A 25407-nucleotide genomic window follows, 5' to 3' on the forward strand; every position below is an offset into this window, starting at 1 on the left:
GGTAACCCTGCAGGGGATAGGCATAAATATGATTTTTTACCATATAAATTTTAATTTCAAATTTTTGACCGTTACAAAAATAGTTTTTAAGGTTTCAAATGTGACCAATTTATTACAATTATTTACAGCATTAATTAAAGTTTAACTCTTTTTGAATATTTATTACAAACCATTTTTTTAGATTCACTTTAATTTAAAAAACACAGAGGTATAGATTTCGCCATTCAAAAACCTTTATAAAATAAATTAACAATAAATGAAAGATTTCTCAGATGTTTGATAATATTGTAAGCAACTCCCAAAGTTTTGAAAATCAGGGAGATAGGGATGTGACAACGGAATGAATTCATTATTTTTTTTATTTTAGCTAATCTTTAAACCTTTGGGTACAAGCACAGAATAACTCTGAATTTTTTCCCATTGCCCAATCCCTACAATAGACAATACATAATTTTGTATCCTATATTTTAGAAAATGATAACACAAAAATTAAAGATTTATTACCCATTACCTCATTAACTTTCAGGCATTATTTAATCAATAATATTATTATTAAGTTCATCAAATCAGGATAAATATTTAATACAAATGTCTTAAAACATGAAACACTCTTTATATATTTTGAAACAAAATCTTTTATTTGTCACAAAGTTTAGTCTTTTTATTACTTCATAAACAGTTTTATAGTCCCATATTTTTTGGGCACATATAGTTTTTTTCTTATTTTTAAATTTTAGTATAGAACTAAAATATTATAAAGGAAAAATGTTAGATGAATGATAATCACTTTAGCACATAATTTCTCTCCATTTGAAGAAAAGAATCCTGAAAAAAAAAGAATTATGTAAAAATTATTGGATCATGAAAAGAAAACAAATTGGAGGGTTTAGTCTTTTTTTCACAGTAGCTTTTGATAGTTTTTTTTAGGTTAAGTTAGATTTGGTGAATATTAATGATTGCCCCGCAGGGTTAGAGCCGCCCGCAGGGGCTAGAAATAGGAGAAAAGCTACTGTAAAAATACGACGAAAGTCGCAACTTCGTTTTCTTTTTATGATCCAAACAATTAATGGAACCCTTAAAGTGTCAAGTCGAGCAATGGACCCCTTTCCCCTTATTAAAATAAGAAGGATGGGGAGTTTTTTAGTTTGTTTGCTCAAGACTTTAGATCAGTTTAGGTTAGGTACTTTGTATCTAATAATTCTAAAGCATAGATGTATATCCAGACAACTACCTGCCCACCTTTTTCAAGGACCTTTTTCGTCTGCTAGCAAATTGCTTCTGCTCTTTTGTATCAACTTGGCTGTGTTAATATTCCCGACGGTATTTGTTGATGTCCAAAGACCCAATTGTAAGTCGACACAAGGTCCTTGAGAAGGGGACATACAGTTATTTACCTATTCCCCCTCTAGTGTTTTAATCTAATCTGTATCCCCGCTGTTGGGAGTAATTACAGCTCATAATAATTTATTTTTTACCATAATTATAAATTTAAATTATAGCAGATGAAAAAGCCTAATAAAAAATGACGTCATACAAAATAAATGAGTAATGATAGGCCAGTATACATTGTGATTGACCATTGGTAAAATGTATTCTGGCCTCTCATTGGTCATTTGTATTGTATGACGTCATATTTTATTGGACACTATCAACTGCATGCTTCTTCTAAATCCTTACCATTTCCTTCGTTATATCTTTCCTCGTCATTCCTAAAAATATTTTTATCATTGATGCATGAAATTTTATATTCAGATTTAAAAGTCAAATTAAAAAAGACGACTTTTGTGAATCTTATAATCCATTTGTTCCTTAAAAAAACAGACAAAAATATCAACAAATATGAGTTAACAACTAACTTAATATTAAACATTATTTGTAACAAAGAAACTGTAAAAAAATATTCTAAAATACATAATGTTTAACAAGGGAATACTCATATTTGAAGACCTAAATATATAGATGCTTCGCTTATATCATTATATATAATGGCTTATATTTTAAAAAATCAAGTAAATAGGATAATTATCCTACAACATTTTCGTGTTTGAATGAGCCAAAAATAATTATGATTAATATTTACCTCTTTGGATGATGTTTAGGTTTTCTTGGGCCCGACTCGTATCTCTCTTCAAAATCATTGTAGTCACTAAAAACAAGTTCAATATTGAGTAAATGTTGGTGCTTAAAGTTTTTAGCCGTGTGATCTTATTCGTTAGATTTCGCTGGTAATTTTATCTAATTTTGATTTGAACCATTTATCCTATTATACAAAGCATCTATAATACAAAGTAGAATGATGTCTGTCCGTCTGTCCCTTAGGATCTCAGTAACCACTGAACCGATCGTATTCTACTCTTCAGGGAATCTACCTACTGGTCCTGTGGTGGTTTTAGGCTATTTTATTGGGGGATGGGACACCCCCAACCCCTCCCCCCGTTATTTTTACAATTATTTAATATGATGGTGGAGTGGGGGATCTCCCGGTAATATAAGATGTAATTATACATCTTTGGGCAAAGCCCCTAGAGGCTAGGGGCGAATCCGTAAGTATTATATAAAGCATTAAGGTTTTTTGTCTAAAGCTTAAGATTTCGGTAACTACCTTTAAGAGAAGCTTCACATGGGTCCAAGGATAGTTTTAGGCTACTTATTTCTAGATTTAGGCCTTAGGTTGGTTTAAGGCTATTTTTATGCCCTTTTACCCTTTTAAGTGAGTGTCCATAGGTGCTCGGGGAGCCGCCGTTAGTTTAGAAGAGTGAATTTTTTATCATAATTGGGAATATCTTATCCCTTAAGATCCCTGACAACTTTTAAATCATAAAATTAATTATTATACCTGTGGATATGTTCATATACATCTTTTCTTCGGGAATCATCAAATTCTAAAAAAGATAAAAAATAATTGAAATGTAAAACTCACGAAACCTTGTTAATACCTTTATTAAACCTATTATACCTATTTTCATTATTCATGTTGCTTAAACATAAAAACCCACATTTTACAATTAAAAAAACGTCGTTACATAGTATTTAATGAAAAAGTGTTAAAAGTTAATCCAGCGATGATATTTTTAAAAATAATAGATTTATAAGGCTACCAATGTTATGTTAAAGTCAAGCATGCACTAAATACAAGTTTATTCCAAAGAAATCTCTACGCTTTGTCTGTTTGTGACTGTCTGTATGTCTCTCTGTCCTTCTGGATGTGTGTCCATCACCACTTAATCCCCCTACCGTTAAATTGCCTTTTATAATCTTTTTTTTAAATATCAAAATTATTTAGCGCAAATACTCTAAAACAAGGGTTTGTACATACGTCTGTAAAATACAATGACGAATATAATGACCTGCATTTCTAATTTAATTGAAACAGAAATTTTGTTCATTTTAACAAACCAGAAAAACGCTTGCAACAGTACTTTTCTGTATTATAATTTACTGTTCTAATTTGTTATTTTTAGTCTGTTGTTGCTGCGTTAATTGTGGACAAAATAAAGCTTTTACATGCAAATATGTGTAATATAAATTTAAAGAAAAATTAATGGTTATAATTTTATAAAAAGAAAGATAGAGAGATAGTGGACAATGGACAATAAATGAATCTTTACCAGCTTAAATCATTAAAAACTATTAGCTTAAAAACCTTGGGTACTTTCAGTTTTAATTGGTTAATTCTCAAATAGATAATGTCTCAATCAATAATTTTAATTTACAGAAGGGTTAGTTTTGTTTATCATAGTTAGAAACAAAACTTTTTTTTTGTCGTTTATTGTCTAATATTTTTATTTTTGAAAATAATTAGAGAGGAAGACGACATTGGACTGTAAATACGCTGCAGTAAGTTTTCAGAATAGTTACTAGAAATATTGCCTATACACCCAAACCAATAATTTTAATCTACTAAAGTTAAATTTGTTCGTCATAATTGGGGCAATCCTTTTATTTATCGTCCATTGTCGCATTCCTTCCTCTTTGAAAAACATTAATAGTCATTTCTTTCATCGTATCTTAAACGGCTTTCCGCGGATATAGAATGTACAATTATAAGATTAAAACTAGTTTTTTTAGCCCCGAGATGCTGAAGGCACGGGCTAAAAAAACTGGTTTTAATCTTATGATTGTACATTTCTATATTCGTAGAAAACTGGATATAATACGATGCTAGACATCGTTTTTTCGTATGGATGAGAACCGGTTCCTATCCACCGGATTCGAATGAATACGAGAAAAAAATTTACCAGGTTTAAAAACAAAATCCAGAGCTTGTCTTGTTGACTGATAATAATAATGCCCAGTTGTTGTCGTAGTTTCAATTTCTGAAAATAACAAGGATCACAACATCCATAAAAGCAACAAATCAGACGGACAGACATATGAACATTAACAAATAAAGGTTAAATAGTATTTGGTTTTCATGGTTATATAAAAGTATACAATTATCCAAAAATTACTTGATACATTATGCTTTGTTTGGACGCACTTACATTATAGGACTTCATTTTAGAAATGCCTTGCCTAAAACACTAAACCTAATTATCCTAGGAATTAGAATTCCAAAAGCAAGGAAATAATTATCATATTAAATCTTGTAATGATTAAAAAGTTGCTACGCCTTGTAAAGTGTACTTAACTGTTATTAGAATCAGCATTTCAAGTTAGAAATTGATAGGACAATTCTAGCAAGCCAAAAGTCACGCCAAGAACTATCTGTTACGGACGGACGGACCTTTCCTAAGTTAGAAAAGCTTCGTCTCTTAAATAATCTGTGAAAATGTTAAAGAAAATTACTTTTGAGTATTATATAGTATTATATTAGCCAAAGAGATAGAAATAAGTATTAAATCTTTTGGGATAAGACAATAGACGATAAATTGACATAACCCAATGATGATAACAAAATTACCCTTTTTTTAGATCTTTTGACACTTCGAGCCAGCCAATAAAGAATTAGTAATAAATTTCCAAAGTCGAGATGATGTTTTTAAACTCTTTGGGTACTAGTATAATTTAAATTTAAAGTCCAATGTCTTCCCTCTCCGGTAAGTTAAAAAAAAATAAAATCAACTGAAAAAAATAGACAAGCTCTGTAAAATTAAATAATCAACTAAATATGACGGACAAAAAATATAAACAATTTAAAGAATTTAACAAAGCTTTAAAAAAACAAGGATGACAACATTCATAAAAGCAAAGCTCAATAAATAAGACCGACCGTCTGACAAATGAACATTGACAAACATTATATATCAACCCATTTGATATAAAATTCTGTTATAAAACAGTCAAATATGACTCAAAATTACTTAAATACAGAATACACAATTTTGGATATACTTAGATTTTAACTTAATTATAGAGATGCTCTTCTTAAAACATTGTGCCTTATCGCCCCAGGAATCAATATCTCAAAAATCAATTAGTATTGATAATTAAATCTAATTTTTTTTGTTGAAACAAGCTTAAAATAAATTTAAATGGACATATTTGTAATAGTGATGATAGAAATGCTACGCTTGTTTAATTGGTCCTAATTGTCATAGGAATCATCAAGAAATAGGAATTCTGACAAACAATTCAAAGTGAAATTTACTCAAAACTCACTTCAATCTCCCCACCCTTTACCACTTTCCTTTAGTTACAGAACAAAAATAGTTTTACTCCAAGTGGCGCACCATGAAATATCCAAATTTCATATGAAATTAATTTGATGAATCACGGCCACTGGAATCATCAAGTAACAATAACAGCTTTGTAAGGATGGTTTTTTTTTTACAGTATAGTGAATTATAAAATAAAATAAATTACCGTAGAGGTTTATATTTCCACTTGTTTCTCCCATACTGTTTTTAGCTTGACACCTGAAAATTTAATTTTTATACATAGATTTTTATATTTTGTTGGCGGATTTTTAAAAAGATTTTAATATAGAGATGCTGTTCATCTGTTAAGACCTCAGTAACTACCAAATTGCTTATACTACAGCTTTCCAGGGATTATAAATACTGTTCAGATGATGGTTTTCACCTATTTTCCTTGAACGTATTCCTAATGCTTAAATTTTGGTGTAACGCGCTCATGCGCCTGATGGGTATTGGGTTACAGACAACCAACCCTTTGATTGCACGATCTAATAGTTGAACCTATCCTTACCCTGTCATTGATGTCACATAGCTGACATAGCTGCAGCAGATAACATTTGTAATGTCCCTAACATGACGCGGTGAGGTCCAGACTCGTACCCGACACCTACCCATTAGCAACCATAAGAACAGACCATGAACGTCGAAGTTGGGGGGAGGTAAAGGGGTGATTAACACCCCCCTCCCAATTAAAAAAAAGATGATATAAAGATTACCCCCCCCCCCCCAAAAAAAAAAGAACCTCAAAAATTTTAATTTTCAAGTTTTTACCCCTCCCAAATAAAAAGATTGGACGCCCTTGGTACAGACTTGCCAACCCTAATCATAGCGCAGCTGCGCTAGTAAAAACGTCAATACTTACTGATAATCTCCGTAGTCCTCTTTCTGAATATTGATAATTGTCAGCTTCATAAATGTGTTCCTGTCACTTCCCTCCTGGCTGATGGTTCGAATCTCGTACTTCTGGGGCCTGAAAATTACATCAAAATCACATTCAATAAGAATAATAAAAAAATATAAATAAAGAAGAAGCTCCACAAAGTGTCCGAAAAAATGAGCCGTGTAAAAAATGTGGGATGAGATGAGAGGTGGGAAAGGAAACCCCTTAAAAAGAAATGGATTATTTACGTCACACGGGTCATTTTTTCTGAAATCACGTAACCTTTACATACATTTATATTAATGAATGTCTTTTTTAACATGACCGACAGATTGACGAGCCAAGTAGATTATATACTGAATGCTCTTTAGTAAAGGGTATATTCACAAAGTATTTCCCCTCTTTTTTTTTTAAAGATTGTCTTTTAAAATATAAAAAATAAGGAAAATTTTTATACTTTAATTTTTTTCTTTTGGCCTATTTCTTCAAATACTTGTTGGTTTACATTTTTACATATAAGATTATGTATGAAACATATAAACCTAAACAATTTAGCAGGGACTAACACACCAACTCCCAATTATGATATACAAAATTACTCCTTCTGTAGAAAGTTTGTACAAACCAATCAAGCCTTTAGAAAGTACCCAGAGTTATGAAGCCAACGGAAGTATGGGTACCCGTATAATTTACAGCTCAATGTCCCCTCCCTCCCTTGGTATGTTAAATTTTTACAAGAAACAACCTTTATACAGTTAGTCTTATCTTACACAGGGAGTTCTATCATTGCCTCATAAACCACAAAATCATTCCACTCACAAAATTAAAAGCATATAATACAAACATATATATATCTATGTATACTGGCGGCTTCACGTCTAGACTCTAGCGACTGCACCCCTTGACTCTAGCGGCTGCATCCCCTTGACTCTACAGGCTCTACATTGGGGATATTTTTAAAAGCGAAGCTTTTCTATAATCATTTCGAGATACTTTGCTTGAAACGTAAATACTTTTCTATTTTATAATAAACATAATGGTTGAAACCCTGGCATATAGTGGCATTCTATTCTAAGGTTAGGGAGAGGGCAACAAATTAGTCTAAAATAATCCATATAAAGCTTCCCTAATATGAAATACTCCTAACAGACAAATTTTGTAAAATGTTATTTTTTTGCCAAAGCTGACTTACTTAAATAGCATCAAAAGCAACCTATTATAAATGTTAAAAAATATTCGATTTGCATCCAAAACTCAAAAACGCAACAAAAACTAAATAGCTTAATATTAATAGCTTTCTTTAGTAAAATAGTTTTTTTTATACTTATGCAATATAATATAAGTAGAACATTTTTTCTACATTTAAAAGCTAAACTCTTGTAAATATGTACATGTAAACTAAAATTTTATTCAATTTGGAATAAAAGGATAGGTGTATTATAAAAAAATCAACCTCCCTCAGTAAAACCGATAGAGACCTAACCTAACCGAATGATAAATTGATGTACATATACAATAATGATAGATAAAATTTTCCCTTTTGTAGATTATTAATTTTTATCATTGGTGGAATATTGCTGCTGGTGTGTTTAATCTGATCAAATATAGTAACTAAAGTTTTTAAACCAACCAATATGAGAGAAAGTGTTCAGACATCATTGTGAAACAGTACAATTTACAGGCTATTGACACCTCATTAGAGTAAAACACTAGAGGGAGAAAGGGTTAAATAACTGTATCTCCCCATCGCATCAACCTTGTGCAACCTTTATATTGGGTCATTGAAAATTAACCAATTGTGTCGCTTATATTAACACAGCCAAGTAGCAGAAAATAATTTAGAAGCAGATGAAAAAGGTCATTGAAAAAGAAAGGGAGGTAGTTGTCTGTATATACATCTATACTATAGATCTGTTGACACCTCCCTCTCTTCATAAATCATGGACAAGTAAATTCCCTATCTCCCTGACATTTATATACTAATAACAGGGATGGAGGGGACTGTAAAATATATTGAAACCTAATTTTTTTAACCATGTTACCTTATTCGTTGGCTCAAAAACTTTGGGTACTATAATAAAATAAGTCCTAAAGTAGTAGTTTTCAATTTTTCAACTACTAAATTTATTCTACAGAAGGGGTTAATTTTGTTTTTCATCATTGGGGGTGTATATCAATTTATCCTTCATTGTCTTATCCCTTAAGATCTCTGATCTATACTACTACAAATCAAATTCTGTTGAATAGTGGTTAAATTTTGTGTGGCAAAACTTTCTTTTATCATGCCACCAAAATTATGCAGATTTTTATGCAAATTTATTTGCAATACTATGTTATGTTGTTGCTTCTAAACATTTTGTTGGAAAAGTGGTCACTTTGGCAAAAGTGTGTTGAACGTATAAGGAAGGGAGGGGACGTTGGGCTGTACACATTACACTAGTCCCCAAAGTTGGCTCAAGAACTTTGGGGACTTTCATTGAATTTTTTATTGGATAGGACAATAAGTTGGGTCTCCAAACGTTTCAACTAATGATTATAATCTACAGAAGGGGAGATTTTATGTATAATAATTGGGGGTGTACATCAATTGATTCTTCATTGTCTTATTCCTAGTTGGACGTCCCAGTTGGGATAGATTAGCTTTGTGGAATACATTTATTACCCTAGCTGGGCTGAAGACACAAAAATCCGTCAAACTCCAAAAAGGAATTTCTAGCAGACAAAGATTATTGTTTATATTTAGTCACTTATGATTTATTCTATTCAAACGAGTGACGAAATTTCCCTTCCCAAAATTATAAAACACAATCTCCCTTTCGTAGCCTTAAAATAATAATATTTATCTTTTATAAATGTCCTATTTTATAAAGAAGTAAGCTTTTTTTGTCTGTTAAGCGAATTATCTCAATAACCGTTGAACCGATATGGTTCTCCTTTACAGTGGAGCTTCTTGTAGTTCCAGGGAAGATTTATAACTATTTTGGTGGAGGGTATCTTCACTATCCCAACAATTTTTTTAGCTTTTTCTTTGTGAAACCAAAATTAAAAATTGGGGGCCGACTTCCCCCATTTCCCACCATAAGTATCCCTAGAGGATTATAGGGGCGTAGCCACTAGTATTTATATAAATTATGCAAACTTTGAAAACTGCAAACAAAAAAATTAAGGTTACACAATTAAAGTAAGGCTTCGCAATATGTTTATAAATATTGTTAAAGTTTTTGTTTAATTCAATAAACGTGTTTTATACCATATCGTATAAGGTCAAACTTAATGATAAGAAATATAGCAAAACAAGACATCATACATGAGGAGCGAAGCACAAATTATGGATGGACAAAGCAAGTAATAGAGCATAGAATAAATATGTCTTTGTAGCAAGAATGAGAGACCGACAAATCAAGCAAAATATATACTTGATGCTTCACAACAAATTTCAGCCGTCTATCTAAAATAGGAGCAGATAAAATCATCTTTCCTAATAAACAAAACAAAGCTGTAAAACGGACAGACGCATTTAAAGAGTATATAGTAGTTATTTATCGCATCGTAATATAGACAGCTTTCTGTGGATATTAACATAAATAATTAAAAGCTTAAAACCAGTTTTGTTAACTCCGCGGGCCCGAAGGCCCAGGTTGACAAAATTGGTATTAGATTTAGGATTTTTAAAATTGTCTGTAAATCTGATGCTATATATAATCTATCAGTATGGCTGAGAACCGGTTCTTATCCACTGGATATAAATCGGTAATAAAGCCATTCTGGAAAAAATTGTATTAGGAATACATAAAAATACATAAACTGAAAAGCTGAAATAAATCTTTAAAATAAGAGAAACCCTGAAAAAAGATAAATATTTTTCATGTAGAAAAATCCATTATACGGGTGTAATATTTCTAGTCCCCAGCCAATTTCAAATACATCAGCACACACAAATAGTTTTATGAATATAAATATTTGGGGGAAAGGGTATTTTTTTGTTTGGTTTATTAAAGAAAAGGTACTCTATTATCTTCAAGACAGCTTTTTAATAAAAAGGTTTTTAGTTTTTAAAATCATTCAGGGAGGGAGGGGACACTAGACTGTAAATTACAATGGTACCCAAAGTAATACAATAACCTTGGATTAATAACTTTGGTTACTCTTATTGAATTTAAATTGGTTGTATCAAAACTATTAGTGTCGAAACTTTTCAACAAATACTTTTAATCTACAGAAGGGGCAATTTCGTTTTTCGTCATTGTGGATGGTCATCAATTTGCCGTCTATAGTCTTATCCCATCAGATCCCTGGTATTACCAAAATTTTACAATTTTTCAGTGTGAAGGTAATCTACAATTGACCGTGTTTGTTTGTCTTTCTACAGCCATATATTGTTTAATAGTTGCTTCGCTTTATAATATAACTAGCAGTTGCTCCCCTATCATCTAGGGGGCTTTTGTAAATTGATAGATATGGGACAGGTAAATAGCCCAGAACCATCTCAAGGATTAAATCTACAATCAAAATAGCTTGAAACGATCCAGTGACCTGTGTGAAGCTTGCCTATACAGGAGAACTCAATCAGTTTAATAGTTTAATCTCAGGATTCAGACAAAAAACATTATTACTTTATATGATAGGATTTATACCTAACTATTGCTGCTAATCAGCATATCAATTTTGAAATCGATGGGACAATTCTAACATGCAAAACTAAACGGCAAGAGTTATCCATTAAGGACATATGTTCCTACTCAAATTATAGAAAGGTTAAACTATTGTATTAGTGTATATGTTCAGTGATAAGACAATGGCTAACAAATTGATGTACATGCCCAATGATGATGCACAAAATTACACCTTCTGGTTTTTTTAGTGATTGACACTCAATTTAATGAACCACCAATCATAATTTAACTAAAGTCCCCAAAGTTGCGATCTAACGAATTAGAAAACGTTGTTATAAAACTTTGAGGACTAGGTAAATAAACAGCCCATTGTCTCCTTCCTCCCTGGTATATGTTAGAAATAGCTAATTTCTCAAAATTCAACACCATATTTTATCTTCCCAAATTAGAGACTAAAATTCGAAATACCTAGTAGCGAAGAAACTCTAAAATTATCTTATTCTGTCCGTCAGTACGTAATTCTGTGAAAAATGTTACTTTTTCAAGATAGACAGCTTAATTTTTGTGTGAAGACACAAATGAGTTATATTTAAAAGCGTATTCTTTACTTTGTGTAGTTTGATTTTCATTCATGATTTTTTGTGCTTCGCTACATATGGATGTTGTCATTCTTGTTTTAAATATGATTTCAGATTGGCAAGCCCTATACCAGCTAACTTTTATTATTTTTATCAACTCATCTAATCAACATAAAAGGAAGATTAAACATCCACTCATTTTCAGGGATTTTAAGGGATAAGACAATAAACAATAATCTGATTTACATCCACATTACAAATTAAGATTGAAATTATTGGTTGAAATGTTTGGCCACTACTAGTATAAAACCAAATAATCTTAACTAAAAAAGTAACCAAGGTTTTTGAGCCAACGAAAAAGAAAACTTTGGATACCAGTGTAATTTACAGTCCAATATCCCCTCCCTCCCTGGCTATCACCTCAAGAATATTTCTAAATTTCACTTTATCATCTTTAACGTATTTTATGTTAAAAGCCAGGGATCTAAAGGTATAAGACAATGGCCGATAAATTGTTATACTTCATCAAAGATGATACACTAAATTACCCCTTCTGTAGATAACATTAGTGGTTGAAACGGTAGAACACTTAATAAACCATACAATCAATTCAGTCCCCAAAATTGTTAATCAAACAAATACAAAAGTTTTTATAAAAAAAACTTTGGGGACTAATGTAAAAACAAGCCCAATGTTCCCCACTCACTGGATCCTGGTTGAAATCAGTATATTTTACTTTAAAGTTATATCTTTATATTAAGACTAGCGGCTACGCCACTTTTATTTTTCCAGTTCCATTTTTCCATTTCAAATCAAATTAATTAAAGTTCTGATGGTTTTTTGACCTCTAGCTTTAGTAGCTAAGATATTCTAAGAAGACTCAAGTTATTCATTATTTTTCAAGGTTGATTGTGTAGTTTTAAACAAAATATTAAAAAGTTAGACATACACACAAACACACACACACTCATAACTCTAACTTAAATACTCTCTCACACACCACACACACACACACACAAACACCCCCATACACACACAAGCACACACACACAATGACTCTGTAATGAAGTTGTTGAGCAAAGATGAAGATTTTTCAATTTTACATAATTCTGTGTAGTAAAATCATTTTTATCATAATCGGAACACTTCTAAACCTTCCCCCTTATTTTTAATAATTTCAAAACAGTTCTGAAATATAACGTTTATCCTTACAGACAATTTTAAATATACATATCTATTTCTATCTCCTCTCCCAAATGTTTTGTATTGAGGAGTAAATACCTAAATTCAGGCGAATTTTTGAAATAATAAAATTGGTTTCTCTCCTTCCACAATTTAGCTATTAAGAAGGGTAGTGGCGGCATATTACCGACCCAAAAATTTAAATTACAATCGCAAATAAAAATTTGAACCTCCCCCAACATACTTAACCTAATAAAAAGTTTAGACGTCCTTGCATATTTTTCATAAATTGCCCAGTAGCAAATAAATTAAGGGGGTCTTATGTGTGCTTTACTGTCGATAATAGAAAATCTACAAATTCTTTCTTTAACTTTCAGATTTCTTGGATCTAATTGAAGGGATGACGGATTAATAAAGTGGTCTATCCATTTATTTAAGTAACAGGATGTCTTTCTGTCTTTATATCTGTCAGTTTGTGTGTCTATCTATGTGTAGCAAAGGAATTCACAAACCACTGAACCCATATGGATGGGGGGGGGGGGGATTAGGTGGACACTTTACTTACCATTTTAGTTTTAAAAATAGTCTTAAACCTTCCTTGGGCCTATTAAAATCCTCCCTCTGTAAACTTAAAGGAGAACTATATCAGTCCAGCAGTTCTTCATTTTTGCTTATATTGAATTCAACAATTCTAGCTCTCTTTATCACTCTGTCTCTTTCTTTCTTTCTTTTTCACTCTATCTCTTTCTTTCTCTTTCCCCTCTCTCCTCCAGTATATGCTCTTAAAGGGACATTCTTGTTGTAGCAAAGTTACAACAAGAGTTTACACTTGAATAATGCCTCATCAGACAGTCAGTGGCTGCTATTCAGCCAATTAATTCCAATTGAAATTGCCGAAAAATTTAATATTTTGTTGGGGTAAAGTTGGCGTATAACTTGTTTTTTTTTATGTAACTGAAGGGGAGTGAAAGAAGGGGCAGAAAAAAGAGAAGGGGGTTGTGGGGAAATTTTCACTTAGAATTGTTTGTCAAAATCACATTCCCTTTTCCCTGCAGATGTTCAATATCAACATTGGTCAAGACCATTATATTAGGTGGTCACAAGGCACTATCATCCCAAATATTCAAATCAACCGACCCTTTGATTGCATTAACCTTTGTCTGGAAGTCCTATCTGTGTATGGTAATGAGCTGGGCCAGTTGTGAAGGCATTTACCCCACTCTTTTATGTGTATGTACTAGCGGTCTCGCCCCTAGCCTCTAATAAAATACTACTACTGGTGCTTCCAGCAGATTTATGTGAACTAACTTCCCCAAAATGGGGGGGACGGATTTTATTGTTTTTGGGGGGGTTGTGGGTGTCCCACTCACAAAAAATAGTCTAAAACCACCACAGGACCAGTAGGTATATTCCCTGAAGAGTAGAATCCAATCGGTTTAGTGATTAAGAGATCTTAAGGGACGGACGGACAGACAGACAGACAGACAGACATCAAGCTACTTTGTATTATATATATATTTTGTGCCCCCTAGAAAAAATAACCTCCCCAAAATAAACTTTTTTAAAACTAAAATTAAAAAAGAGGGGGGGGGGAAGTTCGACTCCTCCAACTAAAGGTGCCCCTAGCGGCCTTTACTGCTAGTAAAATAAAAAAAACAGTCGAGGATATCAGTTACTGCAAAATATCCCAAAAACGGCTTGTTCGATTGGGTTGTCCTTTTTAAGGAAGCTTTATAACAGAATTGAATTTATGATATATTACTAAAAACATTTAAAAATCTCAAAGCCTCCTCTTAACTATGAATAATTAAGTATTGAATGTATAAATTTAAGAATTCAGGGTGAGGGTGAGGGGGGGGGGGTGGTGAGATGAATTTAAGAATTCAGATAGTGAACTCTCAACCTTTTGTTGAAATAGTTAACTTACATACATAAAACTCAAGGAGTCAGGCACATGACAATGGATGAAAAATCATTGATGGAAATGATTATACACTTAAAATTAAGTTTTAAGAATTGATAAAAGTACCCAAAGGTTATGAGCCAACGAAGAAGAGAACTTGTTTATAAATCGTTGGGTACCAGAATATTTTACACTCCAATATTCCCTATCCTCCTGTAGGAACAAAAACAAACATGCATACAAAATAACAGACAGACAGACAAATTGAACTAGAATATCTGCAGCTAAAGATCAACAAGCGTCTGAAGAATTAATTATATTTCAGTTTGAGGAAAATTATGTTTAACTAAATATTTTAAGGTTAACTTATCAATTACCTCCAACGGGCGGGGAGACTGTCCATGATAGTCAAACGTCAGGTCCAACAACCCAGCATAGCTAAGGGGAGCCAAATGTCTCCTTTCCTGTCATAACACTTGGTGTATTAGGCAAAGTAACACCCATCAGACAACCAACTCTTTGATTGTACGACCATTGTCTGAGACGTCCCAACTGTGCATGGTAATGTGTTGCGCCTGTTTCGGGCCAAGGCATTCCCCCATACTCTATGAGTCTAACCTTTAATGTCGCGTACCTGACATAGTAGCAGTAGGAACCAATTTAGTTTTGACACTGTGTTAAGCCGAGATTCGAACCTATCACCTCCCCGACGACGAGCGGATGCGTTGGGCCACGGTAGCTGGTTTTTAAGTATTTTAAGATTACTTAAGGTAAAATAAGATAATAATGTTGTTTAAAGAAATTTTAGACAAACAAGGATGTCAGCATCAATAAGTAGCAAAGCACAAAAATCATGATACAGAGCAGTTGTTTTGGAAATAAGCAAGAATATTCTGTAAATAATATAAAAAATCTAAAATCTATAAAATAAATAAGTATATTTGTCTTTTGATGAATGACAAATAGACAGCCTGACCATGTAAATTACAAAACGGATGCTCATTTGTATAAGGAACCATTATACAAAATTTTCAGCCGTCTATCTTTAATAGCATCAGAGAATATACAAAGTGAATTTTATAGAGTAGCTTCGCTACTATTATCTAATAAACATATAAATGTGCAATAGTTTGAGAATAAGTTCTATCCAATTGCTATCAATTCTTAGTAGCAAAGCAACTTCAGAAATCACCTTATTTGTCTTTCCTAAAGGTAAAAAGTAATTTTCTCAACTGTTATCAAAGATAGACGACTGAATTTTGTTAACCATATTACTATGACAATATAATTTCAGGGGACATCAAACGTCTTTCTCTGTGTTTTACTCTGCTAATGTTAAAGATAGACAGCTATTTTTTAAAGATTCAAACTATATCTAAACTCTACCTGTCTGCAATGAAGTTGCTTCCTCTCTTCCAGAAATGGAATGGAACAGGATGACCAGAAGACAGACACTCCAAGGTTACCTGTAACAAATACAGATACAATTAGAATATAACAGACAGGTTATATTAAGTGTAGGCCCCATTTGGTTAGGGTTCCCTGCAGGCATAGGAAAAAAACACCCAGGATATGGAGGCAAGTATCACCCCAAATACAAGCAAGTCCAAGAAGTCCTAACGTTTGTGTATGGTAATAAGTTGTGCCTGTTTATATACCAGGACATCTTATTATTTATGTCACGCACCCAACAAAACAGCAGGGACTTTTCCTTTTTAAATCTTAATTGAAATACTTACATTTTCTCCTCTCATTTTTCCGACAAGTTGATGAAAAACTGACAGGGTAGGCGGGAAATCAACATAAAGAGATACCTAAAAATGATATAAATTTAGATGAAACAACTATTAGTGAAAAAGTTACCAGGGAGGAGGGGGAACTATAAATTACATTGGGAACCAATATTGTACAAACATTGTTATTCAAGTCATTGGCTAATAAACTTATACTTGAATTTACTTCTATTGAATTTTGATTGGTTGTTTCCAAACATCCAAATTGTAATATATCAATGAATTTATTATTTTAAAAAGAATACTTTTTCAACTAAATGTAACAGTTTTGAACGACAATTATGTTCAGTGGTGTCCACAAAAAGCTTATCAATTAGTCAATTTATCGCAAAGCATAATAAACATTTTTCTAGGGTAGCAATATGAAAAATACCAGAAAGGCGTAGGAACTACCAAACAGAATTGGTATTATTTTTATGATTTCTATTTTTATTCTTGAAAAATTGTACGTAATACGATGCTATACATAATTTTTCAGCATAGCTAAGAACCGGTTTTAATCCAGTGGATATTAATAGAAATGGAAGCCATACTGTAATAGATTTTACTTACCCTTTTACTAACACTAGGAGGAACTTTATTGTTGGCTATGCACAGATAAACTCCAGAATCAAATCTAAAATAAAAGTAACATGATGTTTGTCTGTCTTTGTTTGTCTGTGTATATGTGAGTGTGTATGTGGGTGTATCACTAGATAGAACTTTATTGTTGGCTATGCACAGATAAACTCCAGAATCAAATCTAAAATAAAAGTAACATGATGTTTGTCTGTCTTTGCGTGTGTGTATGTGTGTGAGTGTGTATGTGTATGTGTGTGTGTGTGTGTGTGTGTGTGTGTGTGTGTGTGTGTGTGTGTAACACTAGGAGGAACTTTATTGTTGGCTATGCACAGATAAACTCCAGAATCAAATCTAAATCAAAAGTAACATGATGTTTGTCTGTCTTTGTATGTGTGTGTGTGTGTGTAAGTGTGTGTAACACTAGGAGGAACTTTATTGTTGGCTATGCACAGATAAACTCCAGAATCAAATCTAAAATATATAACATGATGTTTGTCTGTCTGTGTATGTATGTGTGTGAGTGTGTATGTGTGTGTGTGTGTGTGTGTGTGTGTATCACTAGATGGAACTTTATTGTTGGCTATGCACAGAATCAAATCTGAAAAAAAGTAACATGATGTTTGTCTGTCTGTGTATGTTTGTGTGAGTGTGTATTTGTGTGTGTGTGTACCACTAGGAGGAACTTTATTGTTGGCTATGCACAGATAAACTCCAGAATCAAATCTAAAATAAAAGTAACATGATGTTTGTCTGTCTATGCGTGTGCGTGTGTGTGTGTCACGTGTGTGTACAACTAAAAGGAACTTTATTGTTGGCTATGCACAGATAAACTCCAGAATCAAATCTAAATCAAAAGTAACATGATGTTTGTCTGTCTATGCGTGTGTGTGTTGTGTGTGCAGTGAAGGATCTCAGTAACCCCTGAACCTATATGGTTCGTATAAACAGTCGAGCTTCTTTAAAGTCCAGGGAAGGTTTATAACTATTTTAAGGAAGGGAATGTCCTACATCCTAAGAGAAATCGCCCTTAAAATATATTTGGATGATGGGAGGAAAACGAAGTGGCTGGTTTCGTCGTATTTGCAGAGTAGCTTTTGATAGTTATGTTAGGTTAGGTTAGATAAATGTTGATTATTGTCCCGCAAGGTTATAAAATAAGCCCTTCAAGGTTAGGGCCCCCTGCATGGGTTGGAAATAGGAGAAAAACTGTGAAAATACGACGAAACAATTTACTTCGTTTTCTTATAATGATATTCTACATATTTTAATTCTTTTTTTTAAACTAAAATTAAAAGTGGAGGGTCGATTTCCTCCGTCCTTAAATAGTGAATGAAAAGGTTATAAAATTACTTTAAAACAGGGATGACAACATCCATAAGTAGCAAAGCACAAAAAGAGAATAGTTCACAAGAGAAAAAACATTTTAATTACTGGTACCAAAAACTTTGGGTACTTTTATTGACTTATGATTGGTTGGGTTAAAACCAATAGTGTCCAAAAATTCCTTCAAAAGCTTTAATTCATAAAGGGGTATTTTTGCAAGCTCTTTGAAGTGCCTATGAATAAAGGATATTAAAAACTTTTGTACAAAAAAAAACGCAAATGACGTTTTATTAGAATAATATAACGTCGAATACTTCAAAGTTTTTATTTTTGAAATTTCTCCCCTTTTTAATAGGCACTATATAAAGACAGGGAGTAAGGGAGATGACAATGGGCAATTAATTCAATATAAGAGTTATCAAAGAAAGGGCATGAAATCCAGTTTAATCCAATAAATTTGTAGGAAATTATAAAGGGATTGTTAATTGAATTATAGATTTCCATAGCGCCATGTAAAGTGAAATCACAACTTGTTTTTGATGAAATATATTGAGGTTTTTTGGTGTGATTTTTATATTTAAAGATTATTGGACCCGGCCAGCTGCTAGCAAGAATATGACTGCCCCTTTTTATTCTGTTTATTTCCCTTGCCCCTTGCCCCCACCTCCCTTCTCCCCGTCTGCTACATTCCAAACTAACACAACGAGTGTTTATTTCCCTTCCCCCTACTTCCCTTATCCCTTCTCCCCGTCTGCAATATTCAAAACATACATAACGAGTAGCGGCATTCTATGCGCAAGTCCCCAAACTCAGTCAGAAACTGCTAAATTCTTGCACATTCCCTTTAAGCCAGTCCCCAAAGTCTGAGACTCCTAAAAATTGAATATTCGATCCATTGTCCCCTCCCTTACTCCCTGATATAAAGAGCTTCGTATTTTTGTCATTTTATTGGGTATATACATCAATTTATTGTCCATTGTCTTATCCCTTACTATCCCTGTATTTTACCTGTTAACATTCAGAAGTTCCAACACTTCTCCAACATACTCTTGAACTAAATTACAAAAAATTACAAACAGCGCAAATGGCACCAAAAAATGACGTCATAAAATAAAGTTGTCCAATGAGAGGCCAATATACATTGTAATTGACCAATGGAGTAATTTTATATTCGCCTCCCATTGGTTATTTTATCGTATGGCGTCATTTTTTCGGTGCCATTTTGCGCTGTCTCAAATAATTGCAAACAAGGATTACAACATTAATAAGTAGTAAAGCACACATAAACCATTCATGAACAAACGGTTATATTGATTTATAGAGCGATGTTCAGTGGCCATAAAAAAAAGTTGAACGAAAAGAATAAGGTTAATGATAGAAAACCATGAAACCTTCACCGATAACCAAATTATTTATAGAGGAGATTTGCTACGATTGATAATGAGAATAAGAGCTATTCTAAAAATAATCTAAAACTTCCCCATTGAAAAATAGTCTAAAACTTCCCCAAATTGTAAATGATCGGTACAACCATACAGACAGACATCCTGTTACTTTAGCAAATAGGATTGATCCTGACGTTCAGTCTAAAAGCAAAGCCCAATCAGTCCAGTGGTTACATATATCTCTACACCCAATCATGTTAACATTGTTCCATTGTTAATATACTATAGTACTGTCCATTGGTGTGGGGAATCATCACAAGAAAAATCAGCCATCTAATTCAAACAGCAACCAAGAAGTACACGAAAACGTTTCTAATGGACAGACGAACAAAAATTATAAAGAAGCTTCACTACTTTAAAAAAAAAATTTGCATGTACCTTCATTACAAATTTCTTCTTCTTTTTCAATGATTCTGTTGTAGGTCTTGTTACATATACGAATTAGCTCAGGTCGTCGGTCCACAGAATTGCGCTGTTCTCTACAATATACATTGACTATTATAGTCAGAGAGCATAGACGTCCAAGGGGGGGGGGTACAGGGGTGATTACCCCCCCCCCCCAAATAAAAAAATGCCTCTATGAAATAAAGAGTACCCCCCCACCCCAAATAAAAAAGCTTGGACGCCCCTGTCAGGGAGGAATAGGACATTAGCCTGTAAATTATACTGATACCAAAGGTCTTGTTACATATACGAATCAGCTCAGGTCGTCGGTCCACTGAATTACGCTGTTCTCTACAACATACATTGATTATTACAGTCTGGGAGAGAAGAACATTTGACTGTAAATTACAGTGATACCCAAATAAGAATTAACTCAGGTCTTCGGTCCACTGAATTACGCTGTTCTCTACAATATACATTGACTATTATAGTCAGGGAGGGAGGGGACATTGGGCTGTATATTACACTGATACCCAAATAAGAATTAACTCAGGTCTTCAGTCCGCTGAATTACGCTGTTCTCTACAATAAACAAAGATGACAGCGAAGCTATTGTATGAGACGGTAGGACTAACGAACATTAACACTGATTAAGGGCATACTTAAATTCCTAAAGCTTGATTATAGCGATGCTCTGATTAAAATATTGTAACTTATTGTCCTAGGAATCATTGTTCTTAAAATCAGATAAATAAAACAATAATTATTTTTTCATTGACAATTATAGTTTATTAAGGGAGGGAGAGGGAAGGTTGAAATGTAAGTTACACTGGTACCTAAATTTCATAAACATTTTATCTTATTCGTTGGCTCAAAAACATTGGATACTTGAATTTTAATTTGTTAGTTCGAAACTAACCGTGTCTAAATTTATTTTTACATAGAATCTAAATCCACAGATGAGTTAATTTTGTTTTTTTTTTGTAATTTTGGTTGTAAACTAATATAACGTCCATTGTCATATCCTTTAAAATCATTCTGTGAGGGAAGTAAATACTTGTAAAAAAAGACATAAGAATATAGAAGATAAATTTAAGGTTCCATATTTTCTACATTTAGGATCTGTTCGTACGTCCGTCCGTCCATAAAGAATAGCTCTTCGATGCCGCAATGTAAATATACTAGCGGCTACATCCCCTAGAGGCCTCTAGGGGCACTTAAGGTTGGAGGGGAAAAGTCGACCTCTCCCCTTTTTCAATTTAATTTTTAAAGTAATGTAGAGTAAATATTTTTGGGGAGGGGTGTCATTTTTTATTTGGAGGTTGTAGATACCCTCTCCAAAAATAATTAAAAACCTTCCCTGGGCCTAAAAGAAGCTTCAATGAAAAGGAGGACCATATCGGTTATGTGGTTAGCGAGATCCTTCGCTACAGACAAAAAAGCTTGCTACTTTATATAATAGGACTAGCGGTTAGGCCCCTAGAGGCCTCTAGTGGCATGTAATTTTTTTTAATTTTAGATATCTAATATGAGAAATAATTTGTCTATGGTCAATCAGCTGTTAAATTCATGTGGTACCCTCCCCCAAAATAGTTATAAACCTTCCCAGATGAGAATCTACCCTGTTCAGGAGAACCCGATCGGTTTAGCGGTTAGCGAGATCCTTCGCTACAAACAAACAAACAGACAAACACACAGACAAACAAACGATAGACATCGTTCTACTTTTGTATTATAGATATATTACCTTCTCCATGTAATGACTGGTTTAGGGACACCTCTGGCTTCACAGCTAAAAATGTAGAATACATTTAGTACGTTGGATTGTAAATTAAATCTTATTCGTTGGCTCAAAAACTAATTGATTGGTTCCTAACTAGCAGGTTCAATCATTTCAACAAATAATTAAAAAACTAAAGAAAGATTGAACCTTCTTGAACAAGGGTGTCAGAAATATTTATATGATTAATAATATCTTTACCTTAGTGTAACTCTCCTCCCTTCTTGAACAAGGGTGTCAGAACTGCTCATCTGATCAATAATATCCGGAGGAACTAAAATAAAAGGTAATTTATATTTAACATAATCAGAAAATGTATATTTGTATACTATTTTAGAAAAAAAGGAGAGGTAATTTAAAAGAGAAAGAAACTGTGCACTGTGACCTTAAGGGAATAGTGTAATCACCATATCTAAGGACGTCCAAGCTTTTTTATTTCTCTTTTTTTGGGGTGGGGTAATAAATAAAAAATTCGATTTTTTTTTTGGGGGGGGTAATCTTTTTATCATAGAGTCAAGGACGTCCAAGCTTTTTTTTGGGGGATGGGGGAATCGTCCCTTTACCCCCCCCCCCCCCTTGGACATCCCGGATATTCTGATTGACAAATATTTGGAATGTAGCTCTTGTGATCTTAGTAGAGTAGCTAATAATTATTTCTTTCTTTTTCGTAAATGTTTATAATACACTAGAAGCCTCTAGGGGCACTGCACTGGTAGGAGAAGGAAAAGTCGACCTCATCCTATTTTAAATTTGAGTTTCAAAAGAGTTATAAAAATTAATTTTTGGGGGAGAGGGGGGGGGGTTTAAAACCTTCCCAGGACCTATAAGAAGCTTCACTGTAAAGGAGAACAATATCGGTTCAGCGTTAGCGAAATCCTTCAGGACAGACAAAAAACATTACAGCAGGACAGACAGATGGACAAAAACATTTTAGAGAATCTTCGCTACTAAAAATATATACCTTCAACATGTAGAGTACCAGATATAGACACAGGAATCTCTGTATTCACCTAGAAATTTATATTTCATGATTTTTTTTTATCAGATTAACTTTCATGCAATTTAATCTAACTAGCGGCTTCGCCCCCAGCCTCTAGGGCCTTTCCCTAAGAGGTTGATCAAACCGATTTTTCGTATTTTAGATTTAAAAGAAAAATAAAATAAAAAATTTTTGGGGGGTGGGGGGTAGTCGACCCCACTATTTAAATTTTAGTTTAAATTTTTTTTTTGGGGGGGGGGAATTTTTTATTTTTAGGAGTGTCCCAACCCCCAATAAAACAGCTATAAACCTTTCCGGGACCTATAAGAAGCTACCCTGTAAAAGAGAACCCAATTGGTTCAGCGGTTAGCGAGATCCTTTGCGACAAACATTCAGACAAACAGACAGACATCATTCTACTTTGTATTATAGATGATTATATAGATGTAAAAGTTAGATATTTCCAGAACATAAAGAGACATCTAAAAAAAGAGTTAACATCAATTGTAATAACCCTTTACTGATGGATTAAAAGTGATTTATGTTAATAGATATAAAACCAGTGAATATAAAATTTGTGTTATTCATCTTAATTTAGATAATTTGAGCTATAACTATTGTCCGTCAGTTAAAACTGTAGACGCTGTAATTTCATAAAAAAAATAATCTTTAGGAATTTGATGAAAAATATTGGAATTATGAGGTTTTTATTTAGAGAACTTTTTTGGTCTCTGGTCCCTCCCATCCCAGAGATCTTACCTGACAAATGTATTTTCCTGCGTCTGATTCCTCCACAGACTTTATAGACAACGACCATGAATCTCTAAATATAATACATAATAATTAATAGGATGTGCGTTAGTGCGTAGCGAAGATTCTGGCTAACCGCTGAAATAATATGGTTTACTTTACAGTATAGTAAAGCTTCTTATAATTTCAGGAAAGGTTTTATCATTTTAGAAGGGTGCCCTCCCAAGATAAATCGCCCCAAAAAACATATCTTTCTGTACCAAGCTTAGCTTTAATGGATGTTGTCATCCTTATTCATCATAATTTTGGGTGCAATCAATTTATCATCAATTTTATTATCTCCTAATATTCCTATATAAACAAAACCCTACTGACAAAATTAGTAAATTATAGAATATCAATGCAATCATAATAAATTTAAATACTAACCGATTGTCATATGTGGATTTGATTCTCTCGTTTTGACCCAACACATCTGGATGTACAGCTATAATACCTTAAAAATATAATATTAAACATTATTTAGAATTTTAGACAAAAATTTCATAAAAACCTACCCCAAAATAACTATAAAACAGGATGCTTAATATGGACTTTACTACAATTTACGAATTGATTATATAAATGCCTCTCTTATGACAGTATACCTAATTGTCCTAGGAATCTATATAAACAAAAATGATAAATAGGAGAATATATTCCCGTACACAATGCAACTAAAGCTTAAAAGGGACATAGTGACAAAATTTTTGCTGAAATTTCTCCTCCCTCAGAATAAAGCCTGGCATCTTGTTTTTTTAAATATATTTGATTAGAGTGACACACTGCGGTAAATATTTACAATAAGATAATCTTATATCATTCAGAATAAAGCCAGCCTTTCTCCTACTCTAATATATTTGATTACAGAGACACCTTGTGGTAAATATTTACACTAGATAAAACTTACCTCCCTCAGGATAAAGCCAGGCATCCTATTATTTTAATATATTTGGTTAGAGTGACACTCTGCGATAAATGTTTACTCTAAATAAATGTTACCTGTCTGTGAATGTAGCCAAATATCTTGATACTATGACATATTGGAATATAGAGACACCTTGCGGTAAATGTTAACACTAAATAAATGTTACCTTTCTCTGAATGAGCCAGGCATCCTATTTTTTTTTATAAAATATATTTGATTATAGTGACGCCTTGCGATGAATATTTAAACTAAATAAACCTTACCTTTCTCTGAATGAAGCAAGACAGCCTGTTACTTTGATTATTTGTTTATAGAGACGCCTTGCGGTAAATGTTTAAAATAAATTACTCTTACCTCTCTCTGAATGTAGCCAGGCTACTTTGTAAGCACCTATGTTCTTCACCTAAAGCAATAGATATATAAAGTCTAGATGACCAATCTCTTAATTGGACCAATAGAATTAAGAATATATGTATATAGGATGAATGGACCGTTATTCGTTGGCTTGAAAAATTTAGGCTTTTACTAGTTCTTGAATAGTTGATTCAAACTAGGAGTAGTAATTTTTCCATTAATTTATCGTCTATTGTCTTATCCCTTTAGATCCCTGTCTATTTTACGGAAAGTGAC

The 25407-nt window shown here is 33.0% G+C and overlaps 1 protein-coding gene across 2 annotated transcripts in view; it reads right to left on the reverse strand.

Annotated features, from left to right (window-relative positions):
- LOC145335390 (lachesin-like) overlaps positions 1–25407 on the reverse strand; it is a 59487-nt gene continuing 34080 nt past the window's right edge. The window contains exons 5-22 of one of the 2 annotated variants that reach the window (XM_080181139.1): positions 25132–25180; positions 24240–24306; positions 23820–23883; positions 23043–23091; positions 22283–22355; positions 22049–22093; positions 20296–20396; positions 19481–19526; positions 17141–17204; positions 16535–16609; positions 16182–16261; positions 6502–6609; positions 5806–5858; positions 4239–4316; positions 2837–2882; positions 2081–2146; positions 1678–1709; positions 1–825 (exon numbers count right to left, since the gene is read on the reverse strand). In XM_080181139.1, the coding sequence (XP_080037265.1) occupies positions 734–825; positions 1678–1709; positions 2081–2146; positions 2837–2882; positions 4239–4316; positions 5806–5858; positions 6502–6609; positions 16182–16261; positions 16535–16609; positions 17141–17204; positions 19481–19526; positions 20296–20396; positions 22049–22093; positions 22283–22355; positions 23043–23091; positions 23820–23883; positions 24240–24306; positions 25132–25180 (1188 nt within the window). In that variant the 3' untranslated portion in view covers positions 1–733. The remainder of the gene's footprint in view (positions 826–1677; positions 1710–2080; positions 2147–2836; positions 2883–4238; positions 4317–5805; positions 5859–6501; positions 6610–16181; positions 16262–16534; positions 16610–17140; positions 17205–19480; positions 19527–20295; positions 20397–22048; positions 22094–22282; positions 22356–23042; positions 23092–23819; positions 23884–24239; positions 24307–25131; positions 25181–25407) is intronic. The other variant, XM_080181140.1, reaches the window with a different exon arrangement.

Source organism: Acartia tonsa, chromosome 13 (assembly GCF_053477335.1).
Source record: "Acartia tonsa isolate MP-2025a chromosome 13, ASM5347733v1, whole genome shotgun sequence".
In the NCBI taxonomy this organism is placed as follows: domain Eukaryota; kingdom Metazoa; phylum Arthropoda; class Copepoda; order Calanoida; family Acartiidae; genus Acartia; species Acartia tonsa.